General features: G+C 32.7%; 3 protein-coding genes across 4 annotated transcripts; 1 reads left to right on the plus strand and 2 right to left on the minus strand.

The window, feature by feature from the left end:
- Positions 1 to 12,806: 12,806 nt before the first annotated feature.
- On the minus strand, positions 12,807 to 15,326 carry mRpL46 (mitochondrial ribosomal protein L46). Its single transcript, XM_068776657.1, has 6 exons — positions 15,171 to 15,326; positions 14,913 to 15,084; positions 14,675 to 14,808; positions 14,085 to 14,227; positions 13,554 to 13,685; positions 12,807 to 12,974 (listed from the first exon to the last, which is right to left on the minus strand). Exons 1-6 carry the CDS (start codon positions 15,229 to 15,231, stop codon positions 12,822 to 12,824), a joined length of 795 nt encoding a protein of 264 aa, XP_068632758.1. The 5' UTR covers positions 15,232 to 15,326; the 3' UTR covers positions 12,807 to 12,821.
- A 729-nt stretch (positions 15,327 to 16,055) lies between these two features.
- RpL9 (ribosomal protein L9) lies at positions 16,056 to 19,037 on the plus strand. 2 transcript variants are annotated; one of them, XM_068776311.1, is made up of 3 exons: positions 16,056 to 16,108; positions 16,312 to 16,560; positions 18,683 to 19,037. In XM_068776311.1, the coding sequence occupies exons 2-3, from the start codon at positions 16,320 to 16,322 to the stop codon at positions 19,012 to 19,014; spliced, it is 573 nt and encodes a 190-aa protein (XP_068632412.1). In that variant the 5' UTR covers positions 16,056 to 16,108; positions 16,312 to 16,319; the 3' UTR covers positions 19,015 to 19,037. The 2 variants fall into 2 exon arrangements, with proteins under 2 accessions (XP_068632412.1, XP_068632413.1); XM_068776312.1 differs by lacking the exon at positions 16,056 to 16,108 and adding an exon at positions 16,115 to 16,202.
- Positions 19,038 to 20,026: 989 nt separating this feature from the next.
- On the minus strand, positions 20,027 to 27,323 carry LOC137932624 (phosphate carrier protein, mitochondrial-like). The gene is made up of 9 exons (XM_068776235.1): positions 27,245 to 27,323; positions 25,357 to 25,466; positions 25,088 to 25,190; positions 24,376 to 24,545; positions 23,918 to 24,079; positions 22,893 to 23,072; positions 21,735 to 21,872; positions 20,996 to 21,127; positions 20,027 to 20,435 (listed from the first exon to the last, which is right to left on the minus strand). The coding sequence occupies exons 2-9, from the start codon at positions 25,459 to 25,461 to the stop codon at positions 20,343 to 20,345; spliced, it is 1,083 nt and encodes a 360-aa protein (XP_068632336.1). The 5' UTR covers positions 25,462 to 25,466; positions 27,245 to 27,323; the 3' UTR covers positions 20,027 to 20,342.
- Positions 27,324 to 27,604: the final 281 nt, after the last annotated feature.

Here is a 27,604-nt window from a genome sequence, read left to right on the forward strand (position 1 = left end):
CGTCGTGGCAGGGGTCCGGGCGGCTTTAATTTACCACAATGGAAGTCGGTTCCGAGAAGCGTTCGCCGGCGAGGCGGGCCGATTCTCCGACGAAAACAAACAGAAAATAATTATCATAAAGATGAAGAGCGGCCGCTCGAAGCTCTCGCTGCTAATGGGAGCCCACCTGGCAGTCGCTCCCTTGCGCCCTCTGCCCTCACACACGCGCAACCACAGCCACCCACACCCGCTAACGCATTCCAACACAACCCATCCGATAGCCTCACGCTCGCCGCCTAACACATGATTGATTTTTAATACAAACTTTTGTGTACAAGAATTGTTATAAACATTTTTCAAGTGATAATTAATTTGTCTCCTTTTCATTGATAAATACTTCATAATAAATCGGGTAGAAACACACCCATAACTCTTTTTCTTCACGGTGTTTCACACGATTTTGAAATAATGCATTTCAATGAGAACAAATTCACTTATTACTCTATTTTTTTTGTTCTAACACGAATCGCTAAAAATAATTTAATTCTAATTTTGATATTGCTTACCTATACTACGAGTATAATATAACTTATCTATACAGTATAGCCCATATAGGACCAGTCCGTAATAAGTGTGCGCGCTTGTTATCAAGAAGCGATAAATAGTGGCAAAACTGATTTTTATGTATATTTTAATATGTGTATCTATGTATTTAATTTTCATTGTACAATAATTTTATAATTTTTGCACTAAAAATAAATTATTTTCGTTTTATAAATACTATATTATGAATTTCATTATAACTATTACACGTTTTTTTTTTGGAGAAAATAATTAGTTTTCTCATCTTACACGATTTTCCAAAGTTGTGTATTATGTCGCCTAATTTACCATAAGTCATATGTGTTTTTAACCCGATTTTTTTTTTCAAAGCTTTATAAGAAACGTAACTACCGCGTAAAAAAAGAGCTAGGTGTGTATTTTCTGTCATAAAGCATCTATTCGTGGCTGTCACTTAAAGGTTTGACGTAAAATTATTTTTTTAATCACTATAAATGACAAAAAAGTTTTTTCAGCCATCAATATCGCAATGTCTGTAAAACTCGCTAATTGATACTGGCCAGTCTGCTAGTGTGGGTCGTGTGTTGGATATTTTTAATGTTATCCGGCCCCTTTTATTCACGTCAACGGAGACTATATGGCGGCGCAAGAGCACGTCACTTCTGGAATTACTTACAGTTGAAAAACAACCTGACACTGCTATTTTCTTGTTTATATAAGAAATGTTGAATTTATTTGCCCCAGTGGCGTATGAGTATACAGTTTATTTTGGTTAGTTCTCCTCACCGCTTTCTTTCAATCTGGCATGTAAGTATAAATTTGTATAACGTAATAAAATACTAATGAATGAAAAACCGAGTTACCAGCTAAAAAATTGAAAGATGTATTTTGTTTTCATTGAAAACCAATTCTGTTAATATTTATTGAACAATAAAAGAATTTATACAGTATTTGCTACAATGTGAAAAGATGGCAGTCTATTAGTCTATATCGCTAATGATTGCAAATTAATGACCTACTATCGTATTCTCCAAAAAAGACCTTCCTGTCTCTATATTTCTTGCGTCTGCACAGATCCCATACACTGGCGTCTACATATCGTAGCCAAGACGGAATCGGAGAGTAGGAATTAATCCTTTTATAAGCATGACGATGCTAAAACTGAGAGTCACCGCCACCACCCTAGTCCCATCACACTCATGGAGTCCGGCTGCCTGGGCCAATACGTTCGTCACCAAATCCATATTAAGGCGGCCCTCGTATTCACCCGCCTACATCACTTACTCAACAGCGAGAGTAAAACTCTTTTGTCAAATAAACTGACTATCTATAAAATTGCAATAAAACCTATAATGTATATAAACATGTTAATACGCAAATTAATCACAGACTCCAGAGCGTGCAACCCCTCATCAGACGTAGGGCCATGAGAGGACGGTGGAAAATATATGCGCAGTAAAGATAGGTATGTAGACCTGGAACGTCCCACGACAGCCCAGATTATTAAACTGGCATCGATCCAGGACTTTGACTCGGCCATTATTTATATTATATAACAAATTACCTAACAAAATTCATGGAGTGAGTACTATCACCTACAAAACAACACTTAAATGTCGCGCCTTTTCGAGGCCGAGATACGCTCTCAACTATCTTGAATAAGCGACAATGAGATATATAGTTAAAGCCCCGATCATACTCATGAAGAGTTTAGGCGCAGCATAGCGGAATCAGTCACGAAAAAGGTAGGGCGGTTGTTTGCCTGAACTTTATACTCCTAAAAGAATTTTGCTGACATTAAATGGTCGAAGGCACGATGGTATCCTCGCGGAAGTGTGGACCCGTGTAATGACGCTAGGGCTGAGCTATGGCTTGTTACGGTATGGGTGTTTGTAGATTTAACACTTGACACCTCCTCGCCGAGAGGCAGGGAGTGAAGTCACTGCTAGCATAAAACGATGCGACAACGGCGAGTGAGTCTAAACAAAATGATCAACAAAGTCACCCTGGGCACCTGTGCGAAACAACGATGTTCGGAAAGAGGTTAGCCCGCGTTATTAAGCTTCATAATGCGTCAATAAATAGAGCTGCACTAGAAGAAGACAGAACCATACACGGCGCTGGGGTGGAAAGAAAGTGCTGAGTAACACGCGGTCCGCGATCCCAGTACCGAAGCGAGAGAGAACGGCAGCTACGCGCAACTGTGATACGGTACGCGAAACACATGTGGAGAGTGAGCTGGTCGACGGATGTTGTCCAAGCGAGTTGCTCAGATTCGGCTTGCTTCTTGACTGGCGCACGGAGTAGCAGACCGGACAGCGGTGGTTGCGACTGGGGTCGCGTAGCGAACGTGCTATCTCTGTCGAGGTTCCGGGTCGACTTTATGACGTTCCCTTTATGACGAGGCGGGAAAATCCGGAGACACTTCCGACACTCCAAACACTTAAAGCACAGCGGCTCCTTACACCGAGGTGCAAGAAATGGAACCTATTTGCAAGTCAGGCATATGGGAGGTGGGATGGTCATGAGAAACGTCCGATCGTTTAAAGCGCTAAACTCGCATTAGGCCAAGAAGAACTCAAGAGGGGAACGGAAGATTTAAAAAGGGACGATGTGGATATAAATCTGGCTTAATTCTTTTGTAACTCCTGTGAAAGGAAATTATCGTGAAGTTAAATCTTTTAATAATTAACTAACACTTAATTATAACCACAATGCAGTTTGTATAAACGTCTAAAGGTTATTCAGTTGTTTTTAATAAATTAAACTTATTTTATTCCTGGCATAAATTTTAATATCAAAAATCGCTTCTTAATTAGGCATTACCATTCAAATTACTTCTTCATAATACCTATAAACGAAAAAAAAACGGTTCAGAAACATTCCTTTCAATATGACGAAGATACGTAAAAAAATCGTTTATATACCTCTCAAGTAACAGGCATAGCTTTATGGTGGCCGTTGCTGTTATCTGAGGAATGTAGAGTAATCTACAAAGGGATGTTTGCGGTACTCTCTGAGAAATTCCTGATAATTTTTGCATTATTTCTTTGTTGAGATTTGTCACTTATTTTATCTTTAATGATGTAAGAAGTATATATTTACAGTTAGACTGGCTTTTTAAAAAAATGCCAATGATGTATGCGTGTGGCTACACTGGAAACTGTGAATATTATTTATTAATACATCGTGTAGTAAAAAAATTTACAAGCAATATTAAAACGTAAATTTAGTTATTTAACACAAGAGTGCTAATCTAAAGGTATAAATTTATTCAAGAGACTTTTATAACGCATAAAAATATTAAGCAGCTAAAAATTACTATTATTTGAATTTAATTTCAAATGTGTATTATATTTATTATATTTGATTAAACTAGCTAATTATTATAATGTAATATCATTTACCCTATATCCTTATTCAGAGTCGATTACAAAGTAGAGAATTAGACGACAGAAATATTATTGTCTCGTAAGCTAACAAAATATAACTAAAAACAATTACACGAAAAGTAACAAATTCTTTATAGTTTTTCATAACGTTGTTTTAAAAAAATAAAGGAAGCTAAAGTAGATGTTACCATTCGTAGAAAATGTCATTTATGTGTATTGGTGTACACATTATTTTATCACTAGAACTTACTAACGGCTCTCACTTTTCAGTGATAAGTTTGTCTTGTCTGCGATTTAACACTGCCACCGTTATCGACCTGTGAAGGCAAAAGATAAAACGGTTTTTACTAATTCCATCGAAGCCCCGTCTCAATGACGAAATATATTGTCTTACGTGTTCTTTTTTCTTTGCCGAACATTTCGAAGCGGGTTTTTGCGAAGTTTATGTGTCGTATCGGTCGGTGGTCCATTAGAACTGGAACAATGGCCCACTCGCTCTCTATTACCCAGTTTATCTAACTTTGACGCAGATTATGTTATTTTTGTCGGCCTCCTTTTAGCTTTAAATAACGATGTGTGGTCATTAAAAGTAACGCTTTTCTTGAACTTCTGATTGGTTTTTTTTATTATTATTATTGCCCTGAAAGGAATGTTTCAAGTTATTTAAGGGATTTAAGATAACATACACTTTTAAATACTCCTCTTTTGTTTATTCGTATTTTTTAGGTAATCTTTGTTTAAATTTTTAAGGTAATATACCTTAAAAATTTAAACAAAATTAATAAATTTCTAAAAACAGAATCTTTAAAGATGTTTTATCGATATTTAGGATTTATGTTTTTAATAAACGTTAACAAGTTAATAATGCTAAATTTATTGCAACATTCTATTAATTTCACGTGGAAAATCAAATAAATCTACAGTTCTCAAATAATCTTTTACTACTTTGTCTTTTGCACAAAAATTACTACGTTCATTCTTCTTTTCTTATCCAAAATGTTCTGCTTTGGAATAAATCTTTCCTCGGAATTAAAAAGTCAACAAATCGGTACATTTTTGAAAAATAGGTTCGAGTCCTATTGGAAGAAGAATCGTAATAACTCTCTAATAACGAATTATGTATGTAGCATATATCAGTGTATTTTATGTACACATTGTGTCCTCTCAATTAACTATGTCTTTAAAAGTAATTATAATAATTGTTTTATATAGATTGCATATGTTTGTATAACTAAATAATGTTTGGAAATCTTTTATACGATTGGACACCAGCCCAGTGTTTGACTCTACATCACCTAGGGTTGATTGGTCGAAAGTGCAAGGCATTAAATTAACCCTTACAAGAATTGTAAAAAGATGAATAAATAAATAGAAGACTATTAATTTTTTAATGTTATAGTTTTAATATGTAAATATAAAATATGTATAACAACAAACGAAATTTGATAAGGATATGATAAATTATGACAAATATAATGTGTTAGAATATTAACGCAAGTGTTACACTGGATATTTTTTGTTATTTATTTAAACACTTCTTAAAGAAAGTATAACGATGAACGTAACATCGTAGGAATTTTATTCCAGTTAGAAATTTGGTGAGGCAGACATAAATTAGTAGCATGTTTAAAAAAAATATAGTTTATTAAAATTTAACATGTAAATACAGTTAATATTTTATTTAAGCAGAAAGTATCACAAACACTATAACAATAAACTTAACCAAAGCCTAATATAAAATAGATTCAAACTTTTTTTAATTACTTCATCTCCTGAGACAACCGCCTAGATTATTTTAATAGCAATATGTCACCCTCTAATTAATTAACAAACTCTGGAATCCTTTTAGCTGAAGTTACTTTTAAAAAAGCATCCACATTCCCGAGTCATCCATGAAATTAGAGAATGTGGGGACGGAATAGTTATGTGTGTTAAGAATTTTATCAATTATGATACTCCGGAACCGCAGGTGGTGTACCCCGCAGAGATACTACGCCGGCCTAAATTAATGTGGAAGGAACGACTGTTCTTACAAATGCTTCAAATTTTATTATCATTCATTTATAAATAACATTCTTTTTTACGTTTAATTTACTTAACTCAACAACATTAGGAGTCAATTTTATCTTATTTAAGTCTGAATGCGCTAAAAATAAGGCAGTTCGTGTTGTGATATTAACATTTTATTTTATTATTTTATAGTTAATATCTCTTTTATAATATGTTCTTTGGGTAGTGTATCATTTTCAGAAGGTCATGATAAGAATCACCGCTTGGCTCATTGCTACAGTTAAGTAGTACCGTGTAAATATCAGTCGCCCTCCTCGCATGATGCGCTTATTGTTGAGGGTCACTATTGAAGCCCCGCCTACTCGCATCTAGCGTTTCTGAGAATCATGAGGGAATGAGATGAACCAACGGCATCGTTAAGGTCGCGGAAAGACCCTAAATGCAAGGCAGCGCAATACCAGTCATTGAGGTCATCGTTGGGTGAGGTGAGCTGATCCTGTTTTGAGGATTGACATCACAATCCTCAAAACAAGGAGTAACCCTTGTCTTGATTATGCTGCGCCACCTATCTTTGGCTTCGAGCGCAGCAAAAAGTTTCATTTCATCTGACGGGTCTTCGAACTCAGAAATGTTTGCCTTGACTTGCCTAGTTGTTCGGATATATTCTCAATCGGCCTTATTAAAGATCGACGATTCTCACCTGTACGTTAATGTAGAAAATACTAAGGATTTTTGCAAATATTAACATGCTCTATGCTATTAGATGAAAAATATATAACCTAGTATTCCTCCATCTTTATCATCTTGATTGTTTAGTTATTTATAATACATATTTATTGAGATGCTATTTATATATTTATATACAACACGGTACAATTAACTCGTAAGAGTTTTTTTTTATCTTCCTAGATTGCTTACCATGATTTCTATCTGGTTTTATTTCATTTTTAGTCAGTACGTAAAGATTTAAACTGTCTAAAATACACAAAAAATTCTGTAATTACAGAATTAAGTTATCCGAGTGTCTTTTTAACATATTAAGTTAAATACAAGGATTCAGTTCAAAATAATATTCTGTATACGTGCAAAAGAAACCTACTTGCGGGAAATCCGTTATTTTAAATTAGGTTTTTGTTTATTTATTTATTCTATTTCATTTTTCCTAATCTGACCGGTTTTTGGCTTTACTCTAATATTTTTACATTATTATCTTACTCTATTCTAGCCTACTCAAATTTCTTACTAATAAGTATTTATGTCAACCTATCTTTATTTTTAGGTCGTTCTCCTCTTTGCCTGTTCTCCACACTGTTGTGGAAAGCTTTAGGGATTTTTTATCTACTTTACCTTATACTTAATCCAACTTTGTACAATGCTATTTATTTATTCTGTTATAATTTTACTTCTATAACGTGTGCCAGTCAATTATTCTTTAAACAGATGGCATTTGACAGACTGTTTTATCTATTTTAGTTAGCTATTTCTTTATTATTCCTATTTTTAATTCCTTTTCATTCCTCTTATTGAGTCCGGTCACAGCTGCCGCGCGATTCTTCCTAACTGCCAGTGCTCGTGTGCAATGTTCTGCCGTTCCTTTCCGGAGTCTCGCTTACGATTTTTTCAATGAGGACGAAGAAACGCGGCGTAAGCGCATTGTCAGAGCATTTCCAGTATGCTCACGTACTCTTCGAGCTTCTTGTCACCCATGCCGTCAATTATGCGACCCCTCCTGTATAGATAAAGCTTGGCAACCGCGAGGACTCTCAGGTCCAGAGACAGTATCGCCGCCAAGATCGTCGCGGCATTGAGATTGACCATGCGATAGAACTTATAGGAAATCTTGCGAGTGAACCTTCTTTGCACTGCGCCCAGGGCGTTACGGAATCTCAGTCTTTCCATTACCGAGGCTCCTATGTTTGCCACATACTATAGACTCGCCCGCCGCAACTTATGCAGTCCTGGTGACCTCTGAGTTCAGACCTCATGAGGTCCTCTGTGTTGTAGTGGATATTAGTTTTATATCGTCAATATTAAAGTCAGTGAATGTAAAAAACACAAAAAGTCATAATATATAATTAAAAAGATAAAGAACAAAGGAAACGTTACAAGAGATAATTAAAATTTCTATCACTTACCTATATGTATATTTATGAATATGCCATTTTTTCAAAATAAATATCTATTTTAACCCGTATCAGTAGTTATGATAAAAAGACATACCACACAAAACTTCATTAATTTACATTGGCGGATCATAAGCTGCTTTGTTTTTATACAGAGTTATTACTTATGAGTGTTAAAGGTGGGAATGTTTAGCGCATTTGTCAGCAAAAAGCTTTAAAGCTTTTACACTTACTAATCGTCGGCGGGTTAACTGATAGACAATGCCTATAAGGTATTAAGTTCGCTATTACACTAGTAATAAAAAGAGGTAAAAAAGTCGTGATTCCATGGACACGAAGTAAGCTTCATCTTAATTTTGATCTGCACCTGACCCCATCTTTTACATCGTGAACATTGGTATCAAAAGACAAGCTGATTAGTTTCGATTAGCTCATGGGACTACGACCCTTTTGGAAGTTTGTCCACGACTTTTTTAATCAACATCAATTGTTCGATATTTTTGGCGGACCATGTGACTGAAAACTTCCTATGGCAAATGGTAGAAAGCCTTGTTTTGATACTGAGATCGCACAAAACGGATTCGTTGATGCAAAATCTCTCTAGAACTAAATCTCAAATGCATCCACTCGACATCTACTGGTCCTCTCAAGGACCACGTTTCTGAACAATGGTTGAATATAAAATGGACCAACAAATTGAACAGCTCTATTTTCGTATTTGTCGTGATGTTCCAGTCTTTCCAGATTGCAATTTCAATATTTGTAAAACGTATGTATAAATAGATGCAATATCTTTCTTAAAACTATAGGAATCGTCTTATTTAAATTACGTGATCCCTTGAAACATTTCCTTACAATTGTTATTAAAGAACATTACGTCTTTGTTATGTCACAACACCAAATACAGTTGCTCCACGAGATCAACATAACAAGCCGTTTGTATACACTGTGCTTATTTACTTTTCGATGAAAATTATTTAATTTACAATCTCGCAAACGAAAAACAGTAGTCCGATGTGTTTGTAAACGAATTTGGAAAGACGAACGTGAGCCTTGAGGAGTGCAGTTAACGTTTTCAGACTTAACCTATTTTCACAAGCCAAATTAAACTCTCATCGCGTGGCAATAAAATTAAACTTCAAAGGCAATATCGATTGTATTCTTCTTATTTCGTGCTAAACCATAATTACCCATGAATACCGGACATAAGGTTTAATATGAAGCGGTTCGAATTCATACCTTCGGAGATTCGGAACCGAGCACCAAAATTTGTTTACTCATAAATCACGCTCATTGTTTAAGTAAACTTCTATTTCGAAGCGTTACCGCGAAGCGCTCCCCGCGCGAGATTCTCGCTAAATATTGTTTCATTGTAAATGTGGGAAGTAGCAGTTAACTGCGCACTAAAGAGAATCTTACAAATAATAACATGTTTATGTTAGCTCTCAGGACGTGGGTAAACAGCTTACAGAGTCATAGCCGTATTAGTTGTCAAAATAAATTGACCATAGATTAACAAGCCACAAATTTTATTTTCATTTCAAACCAAAACATTCGCTTCTGCACTATTTTGTTATTCTAGCACTGAGTAAAACCACCACAATTTTTATTTTGAGCATTTGTCACATATATTATCGACTTACTGAAGACAAAAGATTCAATATTTACAAACCCAAGAGTTACTACCGTGTACATCATTTTCATCATTACACCATCATTTCAGCCGTAGGATATCCATTGCCTCTAGATAATTATTAAGACGGGTTGGAAGCGGCTTGAGTCCAGTGTTTTCCGATAACCTTAACGAAAGCATCTGTTCACCTCAAGAGTAGACGTTCTACGCTACGTTTGCCAGTCCGTACAATGCTTAAGTTTTAATAATTGGACTAAAACACCATATAAAACTACAGAGCAATGGTTTCAAAAAACCTGTACAAAGTACCATCTTCATTATTATAAAGTTTAAACGTCGATGTAAATAGATATAATTTCAATCACGACAACATCAGCATGTTTCACCTACTTTTTAAAAAATAAGTCTGTTAATTCATTAAATTTGAATGTGTAATTTATAAAGTAACAAAAGATTTGACTATTTGAAGGCATTAAAAATTTGTACCTTTTAACAAGAGTTGTATCTTCTGTAATGAAATAAATGTATTCTGAACACCACTTTAAATTTTTATTTTATTAAACCAAACATAAAACTGCGCCCGCAAAACCACGGAATCTGTGTTTTCAGATTCCTCAGTTTTGGTAAGGCAGAGCCCAGAAGACACGTAACCTTAACCCTAATTTAGGTAACATAGCATTATGGCAAAAGAGTGTCCTAAAAGGCCTGGCCTCGACTTCGATAATTCCTATTGCCTGCCAACCATTCCTATCTGTGGCCGAACTCTCACTACAGGCTTAATGGCAGCTCGTAGAAGATTCTCTAAGTACCCGTATAGGTTTAAGCTCAAGGAGAGCCCCTCGTGCATCTGTGACCCGAAAGTGGACCTGACCGTGGTGCATGGTACATCGCAAGCTGTTCTATGTTTGGAGGAGTCCGCTCTGATTCCGAGTAAGAGATGGGAGAAAAAAAATAAAAATATTTAGCGTCTCCTCCCTAATGAGCGACAACCAACTGCGTTCATCGTTCTTAGGTATTTGCAGAAAGGTAGTCAGGTAGATAGGTATTTGCAGTATGCAATAAATAAAAAGAAGACTCACGAGTAGTACAGATGTCGGGCAAGACCCTAAGGCAAGTGAATTAAGTAAAGTAGTAAATTTTGTAATAAAGAAAAATAAGAATAGTGCTAACTAAAAACTGTAAAAAAATATAAAAAAAAAAAACAGAAATAAATTGAATAATAATAAGTCAAAACTGTGATACCAAAATTTAATTGTAATTCAAACTATTACCTAAGAGCGTAGAAGAGAGAAGGAAGGCTATGAAAGGCAAATGATACGTAAACGATGGAAAAATAGATACTGTAAAGGACGAAAGAAAAGTACAAAGGAATTTGTAAATAATAGGAGAATGAGAAATAAAAATTTTAACTTAAAAACATTATTTATCCGAATATGTAACGTCCCTGCCCCAAAGATGGCAGGAGGAACGAGAGGTCCCAAAAACTGGGACAATATAAAAATAGGTCCAGAGACACTCCGCTACCTATAGATAAATATACACATAACAGAATACATTATTTTAACCAACGTTAGCTGATTATGTGCACAAACACAGATAAGAAATTATAACACTAAGTTGTATCTTTTCGAATAAAGTGATTACAACACATAAAATTATTTTTAGTACTTAAAATGTTGCCATAACACGAACGCGCCTTTTTCCGATAACATAAATAATGGCCGTTTTATTTATTTTTTTTATTTTGGATCAACTTGTTGGGTTTAATCTTTTGATACTGAAATCGCATCACTTATTCTTATAACTGTAAACGGTAAAGAATTATTTTTTGCTGGTGATAATATCAATGTGAACCATTACAGGGTCGTAACCAACTAGATCAATTTGTTATTGTCGCCATTAGTCTTTTCAAACGAGTCCATATCCACACGGACAACTGTATTCGTTGAGGTGCTGGTTTAGTCCTGTCCTTTAAACTACATCTGTAATCACTATTCCAAGTTGTTGCCATTTCTTCTGATAATACAGCTCAAATATCCCAATATCCTCCACTATCAGAAGATTTTATCTGATTCTTTAGCAACAGGCATACACAATACTTTAAAGTCGAATAATTTTTATTAGATCAAATGTGTAAAATGAAGGACAGAGCCATCTATCTATTTATATTAATAACAGTAACAACAAACATTGTACAGTACAGTGTTTAGCCGCGAGATGGCATCAAAGTAAAAATTCATCATCGTGGATTAGATAAGTTTCGATATAAAAGTGATTAGTTTTAAATGTGAAAAATATAGATTATACACTGCCAATAATGTATGGCACAACCTATTCAGAAATCAATAATTTAAAAAAAATTCGTAACGATAATACTTACTTTTAAAAAGACTACATACAAAAGATTCCGATCACTGGATATTAAAAATAATTATTGTTTACTATCTGTTTCTGCACTTTGTATTACCAGAAGTTATTAACCTGTCGCATTCCTACTAAAAATAGATTAATATATTTCAGTAATTGGAAGTAGGTGTAAAAGCTTTAAATCTTTTTGCATACAAAAAAGGTATAAAATATTACACAATTTAAAGATTTTACACCGAAAATTAATTATCCTGTATCATCATTTATTCAGAATTCCTTCAAAACAAAAGCTTTTAATTTTGAGATGAAACAGTTGCAATTTTTAATTGGAACTGATGAGTTTATAATCAAGTAGTTGCACAAAAAGCATCCAAGACAATTCCTAAAACTCCTTGGAATGTAGACATAACCGAGATAAATACGTTAAATTTTAACTTGCAACATAATTTATAATAACATAAATATTATGATTAATTGGGTAGATTGTATATCTATCTCGTGAACTTATGACCCTTCGTTTGCCGGTTTGTGGTCCTCACCTCAAAACCTTAAGGCTTTAGGTTCCTTTCGGCCGTTTACATGTTTTCCATTTCCAATTACATCTCATAGAGAAATCCAGAGTATGGAGAGAAGCTCCATACTTTGAAACTTGAAGCTTACCAATAATACCAAAAATAAGACACCTTATTATAATTATATTTTAATCTAACACTAAAATTAATAAAATAATTAAGATTCTAGTTCATTTATAACTAATTAATATGTTTCGTCAATTAAAAACTCTTGGACTGACTTATTATATTTTGCCGGTAAAAGTTCTGTTAATTCATTTCTTGTCAACCAATTAAACTTTGTGTTATTCTTTGTTTCTGCACATCCACTTTTGTAATTGGCGTAATAGAAAAATACCTGAAATGCAAGACATCATAACATTTTTAACAATAGTCATTCTTGCGGAAAAATTACAATTTTTTGTCAGTCTAACAATACACAAAATACTGCAGCAGTAATTCTAGTTACTAACAACAAGTAAATATTTAATTAAGAAACATTTAAGAGACCTTTATAACATAAAACTTCTAGCTAAAATTACACATACACTTTCTGAGGTTAATAAACTTTTATAAAGTTGCATATAGTAAGTGGGAATTTTATTTATTTATGGTATGGGGTACAACAACTTATAAGGAAGGTTTGCTTTGACTTCATTTTAAAATTAAAAAAAAAATGTAGCATAAAATTTTGCTGTGTGGCACCAAATAAAGAAAGTGCATACTTCCAAGAGCAGAAATCTCTAATTTTAAGCTATTCATATATAAGAAGACTTACTATGAGTAAACATGGTGGTATATTAAAACCTAACAGATTATGTCGACATAATTATTTCATGCAGATTTCTGTTATAGTTTTTAAAATAATCTTTCTAAACAATTTAAGAAAAATATACTTGTAATATACAAATCCATTGTAATATACATAACAACTTACTTTGGCTCCAATTTTACCCTCTGTTTGAATATTACTTGGATATTTGTATTTATAAAAACCACATGGTGCATTTGAGAGGAATTGTACTTTGAGATCTGGTCCACAGTGTTCCTTTAAAATTCTTTCGGCTGTCTAAAAATTTATAAAATTTTTACAAAACTGTTGAATACAGTATGAATCATTAATTCCAATGAAATTGTTATTAATTCCAACTGAGAGAAAAAAACAAAACTAACATGGTAGACCCTTTTTGGAAAGTCTTTATACATATATCTGGTAGACTAAATGATTATATTAACGAGGTAGATCTTAATTTTTAAAAAACTCCAAAACAAAATATATAGTATCTATTACTTCTCATCCTGTTCAATAAAATTGAACACACTATGGCATTTTAACACCTATTACAATTAGCGAATTTGTAACATCTTTTCATATTTTTTTTTAATTTTTGACAAAATTTTCCTAAAATAAATACTTTATAAAAATATAAATATCTTTTAGTGTCATGTTTTAAGAGAAAAACTTTACCTGCCGTAAAGTCTCTCCTTCTTGTCGGTTTCCTTGAGGAAGTAACATTTTTGTCTCATTGCCTAATTTCACTGGAGTAACAAGTACCAAATGCCTTTGCAAACATCTGTCAGCAGTAGTTTTATCACAAGTTTTATCTGCCTCTAAATTAATGAAAAAAAAAATTAGTATACAGAGTGTATGAAATGTTTCTCCTACTTATTAGCAGATGGATGGATGTCCACTGCAATGGATAGGCCTCGCTCAAAAATTACGCCCACATCTAGCGACCTCCCGCAACCTTAACTATGTCATTGGACAACCTAATGGAGGGCCTACACACGTCTGCTCCATGTCTGTGGTGTCTTGCCTTGTGAAAGATGGTGTTAAACAGCAAACTTCTGATAGCATTTTAAGACTGGTTGTCTACCTGGCTTCAGAACAGCTGACCTATGATTCTATGAACACCTAGGGCCTTGTGGTTTTGAACTTGTTATTTTGTAGGAGACATTTTAACAATAAAGTTTTGAAAACAGGTTAACATACATTAAAAAAAAATAATAAAAAACCACTCAATTATAGGACACAATGCAAATATTGGATTGTATTACCAGTTTCAATACTGGCAAATTTAAATTGTGCTAACTCTTCATTTGCCGCATCTTCAAAGTCCTGAGCAGTAATTTTGCTCACAGCGTCTAAATCCACATCATGGGCATCATTCTTAAGAAGTTCGGCCTGAATTCTGTAAATTTTATTAATTAGTAATTGGTTAGTGATTTTTTTGTCCAAAAATTAAAATAATATAAATAACTAGATATATATATACTATTTGTATATTTAACTTACTTATCGTTTTCGTGTCTTATCTCATGGTCAGATTTTAGGCTTTTCTCAACCTCTATAGTCCATAACAATTCTTTATACCTTTTTTGTATATCATTCAAGGGTGGGGTGACTACAGGTAATCGTTCCACACAGACTCCTGTTACGATATCCCATTGAGATCTCAAACTTAAACCTGTGAAATAAATTCATAGTATATTATGTTTTATTTTCTTTAATAACAATATAGATATTAAAATTAAAGATTTATAAAATAACAACCTCTCATACAAATGCGTAAACAGTGGTTGATTTCTGTGCGTAATAAAGCTTTGACTATCATTTTACTTTTCTCACTCCAAGCACTGCGAATATAGTGTAACTAGAAAGGGAAATAAATATAACCTTATTAAACGTAATTTTAATAGAAACTAAAAGATTGTCCAACCTTTTTGACGTCTTTTTCATTTTTATTGCCATCTTTTTTAAGTATAATTACCATCAACATGATACAAGAATGTTAAAAAAAATTATTCAAGCACGAAAGCGGTATTTCAAAAAAAATTAAATAATCATTGTACCCTTAGGAACGCTTGCAACACAATGGAGAAAAGCGGTAAATATATACGGTAAAGAATCTAGCAAATTCGTAAAATGTTTAAGTAAATATCAGCTAGCTATATAAAAAGTTCAAATTGAAATTAAATATTTCACCAGTATACACGCAAAGTACGCGATTAGTAGACAAATTGCGGATATTCTTCACTGATTTAAAATAAAAAAGGTTAATAAAAGGTACAGAAGTAAACGATAGTTAATTGTTGCTTGTATTGCTGCTTCTGATTTAAAGATAGGTCTCAAAGAGAAAGTACGTACGTGTTTATTCTTAGGCAACCTGCATTTTTAGACTGTTTTTGATTAATAGATCTCTGCCTGCAAATGCAATGTGAAAACCAATTCGCAAACAATAAAACTTTATTTACGACTGTTGTTGTAGAAATATTGGTGAAAAACCATTTTAAGACTATTTCTATAACATTTACTTTTAAAAAAAACTAAAACCATTCATAGTAAACATTAATCTCTACACCAGTAAAGGAAAAAATATTACGTTATAATACGTATAACTTTAATGTCGAATATTATTTGTACAATCTGTCACTAAAAGTTAAATAACTGGCAACTCTTGCGCTCTTTTCCGGCTCTCTGTGTCACTGAAAGTAAGCAGAATTTTTGTATTAAATGAAAAAATCTGAATTAATCTTAAATTATTGAAATAGTTAAAGTGTCATATTGTGAAGAATTGTGAATATTGTAATGCTGAATTAGTTTTCATTAATATTTTCCCATTTACGGATAAAAAACAAATACAAATAATTGTCAGTGTCGAGGAGGTTATATTTATGAATATTTCTTATTTTAGGCCTTAAGATGAAGCAAATAGTTGCTAATCAAAAAGTGAAGATTCCTGAGGGTCTCACGGTGCACGTGAAGTCCCGCCTGGTAACAGTGAAAGGGCCCCGAGGCATTCTTAAAAGAAATTTCAAACACTTGGCTGTTGACATTCGCATGGTGAACCCTCGGTTATTGAAAGTCGAGAAATGGTTCGGATCAAAGAAAGAGCTTGCTGCTGTAAGAACTGTATGCTCTCACGTCGAGAACATGATTAAAGGTAAGAATTGTTCGTTTTGAATCTAACGTAATCTTTACACATTTCAAGATATATGGGACAAGTTTATTTAATACTTTTAATTAAATTGTTTCAAATATCTTCTAAAGAAAATAATAATAACTTTAATGTTTATTTATACATTTTTAAACTCATTTATTAGTATACAAATTTATGTATTGATGCTTGTTGATGGAAACTTGAAACAAATCTGTACAAACATTTAAGTTGAAATGAAGACATCTTCCCTTATAATTTTTTTTCCTGAGAATAGGAAATTATTATTTTGTCCACCATCATTGCTATGCTATATATTGTTCTTACAATAATAAACAGTACATTTATTGCATTTACAGCCTTATATTGTGTTCTAAAAACCAATAGTTATCTTTTTTTATGAAGGTTGTTCTATACAGACTTATTTTAATAATAAACTATCAGAATATATACAGTTATAATATTTAAGCACAGCTGTTACAAATGATCACAGAAGTTACAAATGTATCTTTACCAAGAGGTATAACTACTTTCAATACAGGATCCTTTTTATGTTAAATACATACAAAAGATTAAGAAAAAAAACTGAATTTTCGAAATAGCTATTAATGTGTTTAGGCTCTTTGCTCTAAACCATGATACCTATAAGTTAATACAAAAGTTTAACCCTTAGTAGCCTGATTTACGAAAGTGATTTTTATTAATATATGTTTGCTTGAGGGTCAAGATAAAGGGAAAAACAGATATTTTTTTTTTAATTTAGTTGGAACGAATATTATACAACAGTAAAATACATACAGCTAACCTATAAAAAACAAACTATTAGTACACCAATCCCATTTTATGATTTACACGGTAGATACATTCCTGAGAAAAACATGTAAATCGAAAATTAAAAATTTTCAAATCAAAACCGTGTAAATCGAAAAGCTTGCAGAAAATGCATAATTTTGCTATTTAACAGTTTGATTTTTTTCAATATTTTTAGGTGTACATAGAAAAAAAAATGCATTGACAAGTAAAAATATTTAATATATTACGGAAACACAATTTTTTTTATTTATAATAATCTAAATTATGTTGTACTCACTTGTAATTTACGAATATGGAAAATTAAATCTTTCTGAAACTGTGAAACTCTCACTCAACTACAATTTTCTGTAGATAAAACTTTAATTTTATGCGAAGAAATACAGACTGTGCGTGTGCAGCAAGTCAGCGCATAAGCTCGGGATTCCCCATGAAATATGTACACAGCACACGTGTTAAATCACGGTAGTATTTCGTAGAGTGCAATAAAAAACTTAGTTGGAAAACCGTTTAAAAGCGAAAACGTGTAAAACAGGTACCGTGTAAATTGGGGGATAGGTGTAATGTGAACATTCGGTTTAAAAGATTGGTATCAAAATTGAAACTAGGTTATTAAGGGTTAATAGTCCAATTCCATTAACTAAAATATATAATACAAATATTTCCTTATTGGTATATATTATTATACCTGTTAATTATAAAATCTTTGGGAAATGTATGCCTTGCCAACCAAGTCTTCAGATTACTTAACACTATGTTAAGTAATCTGAATACTTGGTGAGGTGTACAATACTTTATTCCAAGATTATCTTAATGGTACTTATTTATATACTTTGTTTTCCAAATTAATAAATAAAAAAAAAAATGTTTTTAAGCTAACCTTCACAATTATTATTAATAGGAAAAAATCCTGGTAATCCATAATTTCAACTTTAGGGAAATATCCATCTGAATATTGGGATTTAATTATGAGAGACAATTTAATAAGGCTGTATCACCAAGTTCCTAGTTCTACAGCCCAACTGTTGTTTTAAAATAGAACTGTATTTATTGAGGAGATCAAAGCCATTAAATTTGCTTTTCTAACAAGATAACAATTTTTAATAATTTTGTGACAATGTGGATTTTGTTTAACAATAGCTCTTAATGATACACTGGGTAGTTAGTATTAAAAAAGTAGTAGCATTAAAATATAAAAAAGGGTTCAACATACATTCTTGTTTATTAACAGTTGTGGGTAATTGTACATGTGTGAAATAGTACAATAAGTAATAATTTAAAATATTCAGTTGAAATATCTCAAACTTTCTTGTTCCAGGTGTAACAAAGGGATTCCAATACAAAATGCGAGCAGTATATGCCCATTTCCCCATTAATTGTGTAACTACTGAAGGTAACACATTGATTGAGATCCGTAACTTCCTTGGCGAGAAGTATATTAGAAGGGTAAGAATGGCACCAGGTGTCACTGTGATCAATTCGCCGAAGCAAAAGGACGAGTTGATTATTGAAGGCAATTCTATAGAAGATGTCTCTAGCTCAGCAGCGCTGATTCAACAGTCCACCATGGTCAAAAATAAGGATATCAGAAAGTTCTTGGACGGTCTATATGTGTCTGAGAAGACTACTGTTGTACAGGACGAGATATAAGATCATTAAATAACAACTTTGAATTCTTTCGTTTTATTTAAATATTTCGTTTTTAACACTTTCTATTAATTTTTAGCTAATTAGTTTTATTTACTAACAGAAAAATTGAAATCAGTACAGTTAGTCATGACAAAATAGTATACATAACATTAATTTTAGTTGCATATTGATCCACACTGATTATTTTAGCCAGGGTGTTTATGCCCCATTAAAGTGAGAAATCTAATAATTTTTAGCAGAAACATAATGTTATTATAGAAGTGATCACTTCTTCCACCTTCAACTTTATTGTTATCAAGAAAATTTTACGTTTATTATGCTTATTGACTTAGTCCTGGGTATAACATTTCGTGTCCTATGTTATACAAGACAAAACTATTGCATCCAAACTTGCACTTCCATTTTTCTAAAAAGATGGATTTTAGGATTTTGCTACACACTTTCATATCTAAAATTTTGCTTTTTTATACTTTGCTGTATATTGAAACACATCTGGTTATTAATTTCCTTTCTAGCGCCCTCTATGGCAGAAAGTAGAGTACTTTTTGATTAAAGCGTATCAGCGGTGTCGCTAATTATCACTAGATGGCAGCAACTTATTGCGTAACGGGATAGTGTAAATCTTAATGTCGCTTTTATTATATTCAAAAATGAAATGACTGCGTTTTTAGGTTAATGATTTCAATGTATTTAAAGTAATTTTATTACAACTGTATTTGCACTACGCTAGTATTCCTTTATGTTGACACTGATTTGATAATTAATATCTTTTAATGGGTCTTATTTTGCATTTTGTACGTAATTTCACTGCTTGAGGATTATTATTTATGTAAATACTCGATTTTACTTTCGGGGCGATAAAAATTAAATGGTTGACAAAAGATAATTCGCGTCATTGACATGGATTGGCTAATACAAAATAAATATGTCAGGAATGTTTTTCATCTTTCAATTTGCAGAGTTGTGTTTTTTGTAACTAGCATAACAAATATTTATTTATTTTACAGTCCTATTTGAAGGCTTACTAGTTAACACAAACTTATTGTATCTCGATAAAATTTTGATTTTACAAAAAGATTTTGTACGGAATAAAATACAATAAATTGGCTTTCAGGCATAAATGAAATAGTTAAATAATACAAAATATTTATTACATAAGTTAACGTTTCTCTGCCTAAACTACATTATTTTCGAAATTCTTGCATCCTACAAAATGAAAATTTTCTCTATATAAATAAATGCAATTAAGGTTTTAGAGCTTTTGATTTTTTTCAACTTGCGTGTATTCACTGGCGCTTAAACTAGGGAATGGGATACAAAGTATACTTTCAATTATCCTTGGCTACTTTTTCCGCTTCAAGTCTTTTCTTCATCGACTCGGGCATCTCGGCTGGTGGAGGTCGCGGGGTTCTTAGAATTACCTAAAAAATATAGTCTCGTTTAATGGTTAGAAGTATTTCCATAAAGAAATTAAAACATTTCTCATTATATATGTTAGAATTGGTTGTATGGTTATAATCGTAAGTTTTAAATGGGTGAATATTATTTCTCAACAAAAAGGTTTTATATCTTCCTATCCTATCCGTATATAGTGATCATCGTGCTATATGTTACATTGATTGATTTTTTTCTATTGGAATGCCCTGTCAATAACTTCCGGTCCAGGTCAGAGTAAACAATAATTACCTTTAATTCGTAGTACTCCGAATTAAAAAAAAAACAATTCCTTACTATGTGATGTTATTTATTATATCTAACCCATTGATTTTTCAATAGGGTGTACTATACAATAATTGACAGCAAATGGCTTGTACCCCTGTATATTGGTGATTGTTTATTGGTGTAAATATGCGAATGAATAGCTCAATTGTCAGTAAAAATACTTTTAATTTTTCAATAAACACCTATTTCCACCCTGTATGAAGTGATCTCTGAAATACACACTTAGCATGTAATGCGTAACAATAATTTCAATACATACCTTTGCCCCGTCGAAGATGAACCATTGCAACGCGGTTAGCGTTCCAATCATAACAATCCTAGTTCCAAGACCCTTCCAAACGCCCGCCCATCCCAGTTTACTGACGATTGAACCAACCGTTGCCGATTTGTCCTAAAATTATTTATTTGAGATTAAACACATGCGAATTGTTTTGCGTAAATATAAATACAATAGTGTAGTATCAATTAGGCCCCCACTAGGTGGACCGACGACATAGTTAAGGTGGCGGAAAAATGGATGCTGGAGTCTTCTGGAGTCAAAACACGGACCGGCAAGCGCAACGTAGAACATGGACCCACATTGTTGGCAGACGATTTTCTTAAAGTCATCGAAAAATGCACGCTAGATGCAGACGAATCTAACCAGCCGTATTGGAAATTTATGGGGGAGGCTTATATCTACTACTAATATGAACATCTTAATTTGTGTGCCGCCAAATTTAGTAATCATACCAAGAGTGCTGCGAGTAAAAAAGTTGAGAATCATTGTTCTAGACTTCTGCTAACAAATATAATTTTAATATTAAAACACTTATTTTATATTAACACCAACTGCATGCTGTGAAACACTACAAAAGTTGCGATGAGCTATTTAGGTGAGAACAACTGCGTTGTTTAGCGAGATTTGATATCTCATTTGGGGTTCCCCGCGGAGCCTGTTTGCCGCAGGGAAGTTAACTTGACGACGCAATACAGGCACATAATATAACGTTACTTACCTGGTTGAGCTTAGAGACGACGGTGTCGGCGGGGTGGGAGACGATGGCGCAGAAGACACCTGCTACGCAGCCAGCCGCAAATGTTACTACCAGCTGCTCTCCCTTGGTGCACTGGTCGCGTGGTTTCGGCACAACATACTGAAAAAAACAGTTGTTGCCATTTTTTTGTCACGTATTAGCGCTGGTTAACATTAATGTATTTAAAAACTTCTTCTAACATTATTATTAATATTTCACCGTTAGGCATATTTAAAGGTAAATTAAAGCCGACGGCGTTTTTTACTGGATAACCGTAGGGACGGGGCAGAATTTAATGGAGGCAGATGAAATAAGTTAATATCATAAAGGAGAAAATAAATCTAAATGAAAGGGAAAATATAAGTAAGGTAAAAGAACGTACACATGAACATATATAACATAATTCTATGTAGACAATTTATATAAATGTTATAGATCATATATTCCAATTACTCTAATGATAAAAAAACATAGAAATTGAAATATTTTACATTTTCCTCTGGTGTAAGATTGCTGCAGGCATTCATTGTACATCTCTTCACATGAATAAAGTTTGAACGACTCTCCCGGAGTCTCGGCTCGGGTTATTGATAACTCGACGCATTCCTTGCGATTTGTAATGAACGAGTCAAAATATAATAAATTTGATATAATATTAGTAGAAACATTTGCATTTTGCCTTTTTTCGTTAATTTGATGGAATTGGGCATTAATGCGTATATTAAATAAAACTAGTAATCAAATGATTATCTTTTCAACTTATTTTTGTGTGAACAAAATATTAGAAGTTTATTTATTAATTGTATATGGATAAAAATAAAACAACTCTAAACCTAATAATAAAAGTTCGATGAATGAATAGTCAAAGCTCTCTTTTTGTTACCTTTTACTTATAATACAATAAAATTATTTATAAAGTATATACTTCACACACACTCAACATACGCACTTCAAACACATTTATAAAACCCTATCCTCTTTTTCGTTTTTGTTTGTCCACTTTAATTATTCATAATAGGTACTTTGTAATTGACGTTTTGAATGTAGTAATTTTTATACTATGTTATGTATAAATTATTATAATACCTATGAAAGAACCCAGAATAAGTAAGTAAATTATAGGAATATTAAGCGACTTACCTTATAGAACATTTCAAGTGTTCTCTCGAAGCAAGCGAATTTGATCATTGTGTAAGGAATTTGTCGGCCCCATAAAGGCACTAGACCTTTGTAGAAAGTACCGTAGCCCTCATTCTTTACCATCTTAGGCCACGCCTCCCGCATCGTGTTTGCGAATCCAGGCATGGTTTGGATGCGGACCTGTAATAAATTTATTGATTAAATAGTAAAATTAATTAAATGTGTGGTATTATTACATTGTTATAGTCTGAATCATTCATATTATTATTATTATTACATCTCGCGTCTTTGATCATGACCGTTGGGAGATCGTTGCTTCCCGAACGCTTATGTACTCTCGATATGTACTACCACCCGTGGGAATGAGTATTAATGACTAGTTATAAAAAAATTAAATATAACAGGGGTGGCCAAACTGCGGCTCGCGAGTCACATACAGCTCTTTAAACGATTATTTTGGGCTCCGATTGATTGTCGAATTATTTATATTTAAATAAATTATGTCAGCCCCTGGAAAATAGAAACAAATTACTGGTGCGAGTAATAATAATTATTATTCAACCATTATTAGGTATGCGGATATAAACGAGTGTCATTATATCTAACTTCAATACACATATTATACTTACTTTTGTCATATAATTTAAAAAATATATTATTTTTTTAATAATATTCGACCGCGTGTTTTAAATGCTTATTAAATTGCGGCTCACGATTTAAAATTTCGAACAACGGCTTGAACTGTCAAGGAGCTTGGGCCACCCCTGACCTATAATTTTGTGATTACCGCCGTCGACATACATGAGGCACAGTAGAAAAAGGTTAAACAAAACATTATAGGTGTTTAATGTATCGCGGTAATAAAACGTACGTGTTGCTATCTCTCTCTTGCAATAACGTGAAAATGGTAGAGTCGTTTTTTATAATCGTAAAGATTCCCATTAACTTTACTTATGTTCAATTTGATTATTATTTCTATCCGGTCTATATGCTTTGATTTGTTGATACTTATTTGTTTAATATACCTTCACAGCCTCGAATGGCGAGAGAGCAATGTCGGCGAACACTTCAGCGGACGCTGAAGCGGCGAGGTATACGAAAGTCCGGTACACATACGCCGTCTCTTCGTCCAACATGTCCGAGTAACCCACTTTGAATACTTCGTACAGCCCAAATTTAAACAATCCCTGGTAAAAAAGAAAATAATGTTATAGCCAATATTTTATTTTATTTTGTCCTTAAGAAAAGCAGATTTCATTACGATCTTTTTCTTCATCATTTGTGCAACGAGCTCTTTTCTCAACAGCAGTAAAGGTAAATACACAAAATTGTACCCAGTGTCACAATCCACGACCAACAATCACAAGTCATATTTCTTATTACGTATAATAAAATAATATACATATTTTAATTTTATTAAAAAAAAAAAGTTATATCAATTAATTTACTGAATAATTTTTAAAGAACAAAATTCCTTCCGTACCTGGAGAGAGTATCCGACTAATGTTGGAGCCCATCCCTTGGCGAGACTTCTCACGCCCTCCTCTCTTACAGATAACTTAAATCCGTTCATTACATTCTTGTACTTGTCAGGGTCTACTTGCAGACGACATTTTACGAGATCCAAAGGCACCACCGCCGTGTGAGTTAAACCTATTTAATCAAAATTATTTTTTCTGTTTTAACAATAATGAAATTATATAAGCTTTTGTTATTTTTTAATTCTGTTGTTTTAAGTGGTATTTTGTTTATGCTTAATTTCTATATAAGGTTTCAACAAAAGTATGCAAAAGTAGCAATCGTTCGTTATATCTTGATTATTTATGGCAATATTAATAAATTATATGACACAATAATAATTACTACACACAATAATGACTTAATATTAGAAATCCAATATTTTCTTAACATTTCCTCTCTTCAACCGCGTTTTTAAAAACCTGATAATATTATAAAAATTAATTTTAAAAGAACAAAAATACTTTTTGTGTACAGATAAGGTATTTTTATAATCTAGCCTTGCCCGTGATTGACTTACTTTAATAGCGATAAGAGTTTGTCTTCAAAGATATTATTTAACACAGTTGTTGGCATTTTATTTACATGCACCCTTCGTCATTAAATAATAATTACTAAATGTTTGTGCGTTAAAATGACATTTTGATATTTTTTTAAGATTGAAAAAAAAAACTTACCGCATGATAACAATCCACCTACACCACATAATGCGAAATATTTTGCTGAACCAAACTCGCAGGAATAAGTCGGCACCGGTTCAGCCGATGACGCAATTGCATTCTGAAAAATATACGTTATATTTTAGAAAATAAGATATCTCGTAGAACTTTTTATTCAAATATTAAATGTCCTTTACAGAAAAATGCGATTCTTGTTAACAAGCAGAATAAATACAATATGATATAAATAAAGATCGTTATTTGGTAAACAAAAATTTAAGGCCAACCTGTGTAGATTCTGTTGTGGCGAGTGCGGTGTCTTCACACATAGCGGTCGTCATAGGTCCATGGAACGGAGACTTCCGTGCTGCTTCGAGAAGAGACGCGAACATTTTGTCTAAATCGCATAGAAAGGAACTCCTTTATAAATATGTGTTAAAGGAAGTAAACCTCGTAACTTAGAACTATGCACTGGAGCCGTAACACAATCCTATCAAGAAATTGGTCTTTATTACGAAACAAGTATTATCTGGTATAGGTTGGTTACATGTTACATATAAAATTTGATTGTAAATACACGGAGAGTATTTTATAATAAATAAAATTATATAATTTTATTTTAAATAATTTTATATTCAAGGAATTAAATATATATAAAATTTATACAATTATTTTACTAATAAATGCCCAAGAAAACATTAAAGGTGTGAACTTTTAAAGTATGTTATGATATTTTTCCACATAGTAAGAAAAAAACGTGCGGAATATCTAAAGATTAAAGGTAATGAGCAGCATAAATGATAGGTTCTGATATTACCTTCCAATTTCTCAACGCAGATTCGATGAAGTGAAGTGTGGATATATATATCGTCAGCTGACGAGACACGTTTTCAATTGCCTACAACGTGTATTGTTCAAATGGCTTTTAATTAAATTAGAGAAATATTGATTTTCTGCCCTGATATAACAGAAACTCGACCGTGTTTATGAAAAAAAAATTGTTTCAGAAATCAATGCTACTAAAGGATTTGTGTGTGAATATTGTCCTATTTATTAAATGCGTGAATATTGTTTTATATTGCATATTACATTACGGGCGTTTATTTTAAATTTATAGTTTATTTACTACAGATATTACATTGGCATCATCTTAAACGTATTTTCAAATAACGTGTTGAAAGAATATCGATTTTTTCATTGAATATATAAGAGATAAATTATTTTGAGAAGATTTTAAATTAACTTCGCTGTTTATAATTTGCGGTGAGAGCAGGTACATTATTTTTCACCAACAGTTCGCAGTGATGTGTTATCATACCTTGAATTTAATTTTTATTTAATACCATTTTCATAAATTTCATTTTTACTTTAAAAAAATTAGTTTTGCTAAAATATGTCAATTAACACTCCTATTATATTATTATGGCATGCTAAATATTATAGAAGTTATTTAAGTGCTGCTTATTAAAAAACCTGCCAATGGTATATATTTAAAAAAAAATAAACGTTTATAGCTTCTATTTTCAAAACTGTACCATAATACTTTCATTCCTCATCATCATTTCAGCCGATAGACGCTCGTTGAAAGGCAAGGCTACAGGCAAGGCCCACTTCCCCCGAAAATAATATTGTAAGTTGTAGTATTGACAAGTCCATAGTCGATGAGTCATGTAGAGCGTTATATTTGAGATTTCTCTACGAGAAAGAATCCTTACTAAGAGGATTCGTAAACGATTGAAAGTAATCGAAATAGCTCAGCGGAGGCAAATTAAAGTTACAGTTGGCAGGCTACATAATGTGCAGAAGGAATGGCGCCTATGGTTTTAAGGTTTCGGAGTGGAAGCCATGAAAGGCGGACCAGACGACCTCTTTCAAACCCATAACCCTTCTCCAGTACTTCTGAAAATCTATGTTCACCAGTGAATGTCCTACGGTTTAAATCATGATGAAACTATGAGATTATGTAAAGAAATGCGTTAAGGTGATATATTTCGCAAAGAAGTATATTACTAGCCGAGTATACTTCACCAACGAATTTTATCGCACTTATACTCACCATTAGGTTTAATCACAAAAAGCATATTACTCTTTGTTATAATTTACCCATCTATTACTGGTAAGTGTTCATGTACGATATTAATATATTATTACGTAATAAAACAAAATCGTTCTTACCTATAAAATAAGCACCAGTATCAACTAGTTAGTAAGCCGCACCGCACTGAAGGTTTTTTTATTGTTATCTAAATAATCCGCAGTTATCTTCGATTTTATTCTTTTCGGATAAAATAAGTTATCAGCATTTATGTAATCACGTGAATTCTTATAGTATTAGTAATGTTTTAAATACGGCAACACCGAAATACGTTAAGATATTTTAAATTTGTTTACATTACAAGAGTATGTAGTGTTCGAACTTTCCGGCTTTAAATATGTAACTCATCGAAATAAGGATTCGGATATTCGAAAACCGCTTTGAATTAATATTTTAATTGATTAGCATTTTATTTTTAAAATCTAACAACCGACCGTTAA

Source organism: Battus philenor, unplaced genomic scaffold, assembly GCF_028537555.1.
Source record: "Battus philenor isolate CCGP_79_NKW_IND1 unplaced genomic scaffold, ilBatPhil1.0.hap1 SCAF_12, whole genome shotgun sequence".
NCBI classification, from domain to species: domain Eukaryota; kingdom Metazoa; phylum Arthropoda; class Insecta; order Lepidoptera; family Papilionidae; genus Battus; species Battus philenor.

What these genes read in the sequence shown, in the direction of transcription:
- LOC137932624 (XM_068776235.1), bottom strand. Translation starts at nt 25,461, where the DNA reads ATGTTCGCGTCTCTTCTCGAAGCAGCACGGAAGTCTCCGTTCCATGGA. An exon ending in CGCCATTCGAGGCTGTGAAG is followed by an intron (nt 23,073 to 23,917) that starts GTATATTAAACA and finishes AATTTATTACAG; the next exon opens with GTCCGCATCCAAACCATGCC. An exon ending in CACTTGAAATGTTCTATAAG is followed by an intron (nt 21,873 to 22,892) that starts GTAAGTCGCTTA and finishes TGTTTTTTTCAG; the next exon opens with TATGTTGTGCCGAAACCACG.
- mRpL46 (XM_068776657.1), bottom strand. Translation starts at nt 15,231, where the DNA reads ATGATAGTCAAAGCTTTATTACGCACAGAAATCAACCACTGTTTACGC. An exon ending in AAGGAGAGACTTTACGGCAG is followed by an intron (nt 13,686 to 14,084) that starts GTAAAGTTTTTC and finishes ATAAATTTTTAG; the next exon opens with ACAGCCGAAAGAATTTTAAA. An exon ending in AGGGTAAAATTGGAGCCAAA is followed by an intron (nt 12,975 to 13,553) that starts GTAAGTTGTTAT and finishes CTTGCATTTCAG; the next exon opens with GTATTTTTCTATTACGCCAA.
- RpL9 (XM_068776311.1), top strand. Translation starts at nt 16,320, where the DNA reads ATGAAGCAAATAGTTGCTAATCAAAAAGTGAAGATTCCTGAGGGTCTC. An exon ending in CGTCGAGAACATGATTAAAG is followed by an intron (nt 16,561 to 18,682) that starts GTAAGAATTGTT and finishes TTCTTGTTCCAG; the next exon opens with GTGTAACAAAGGGATTCCAA.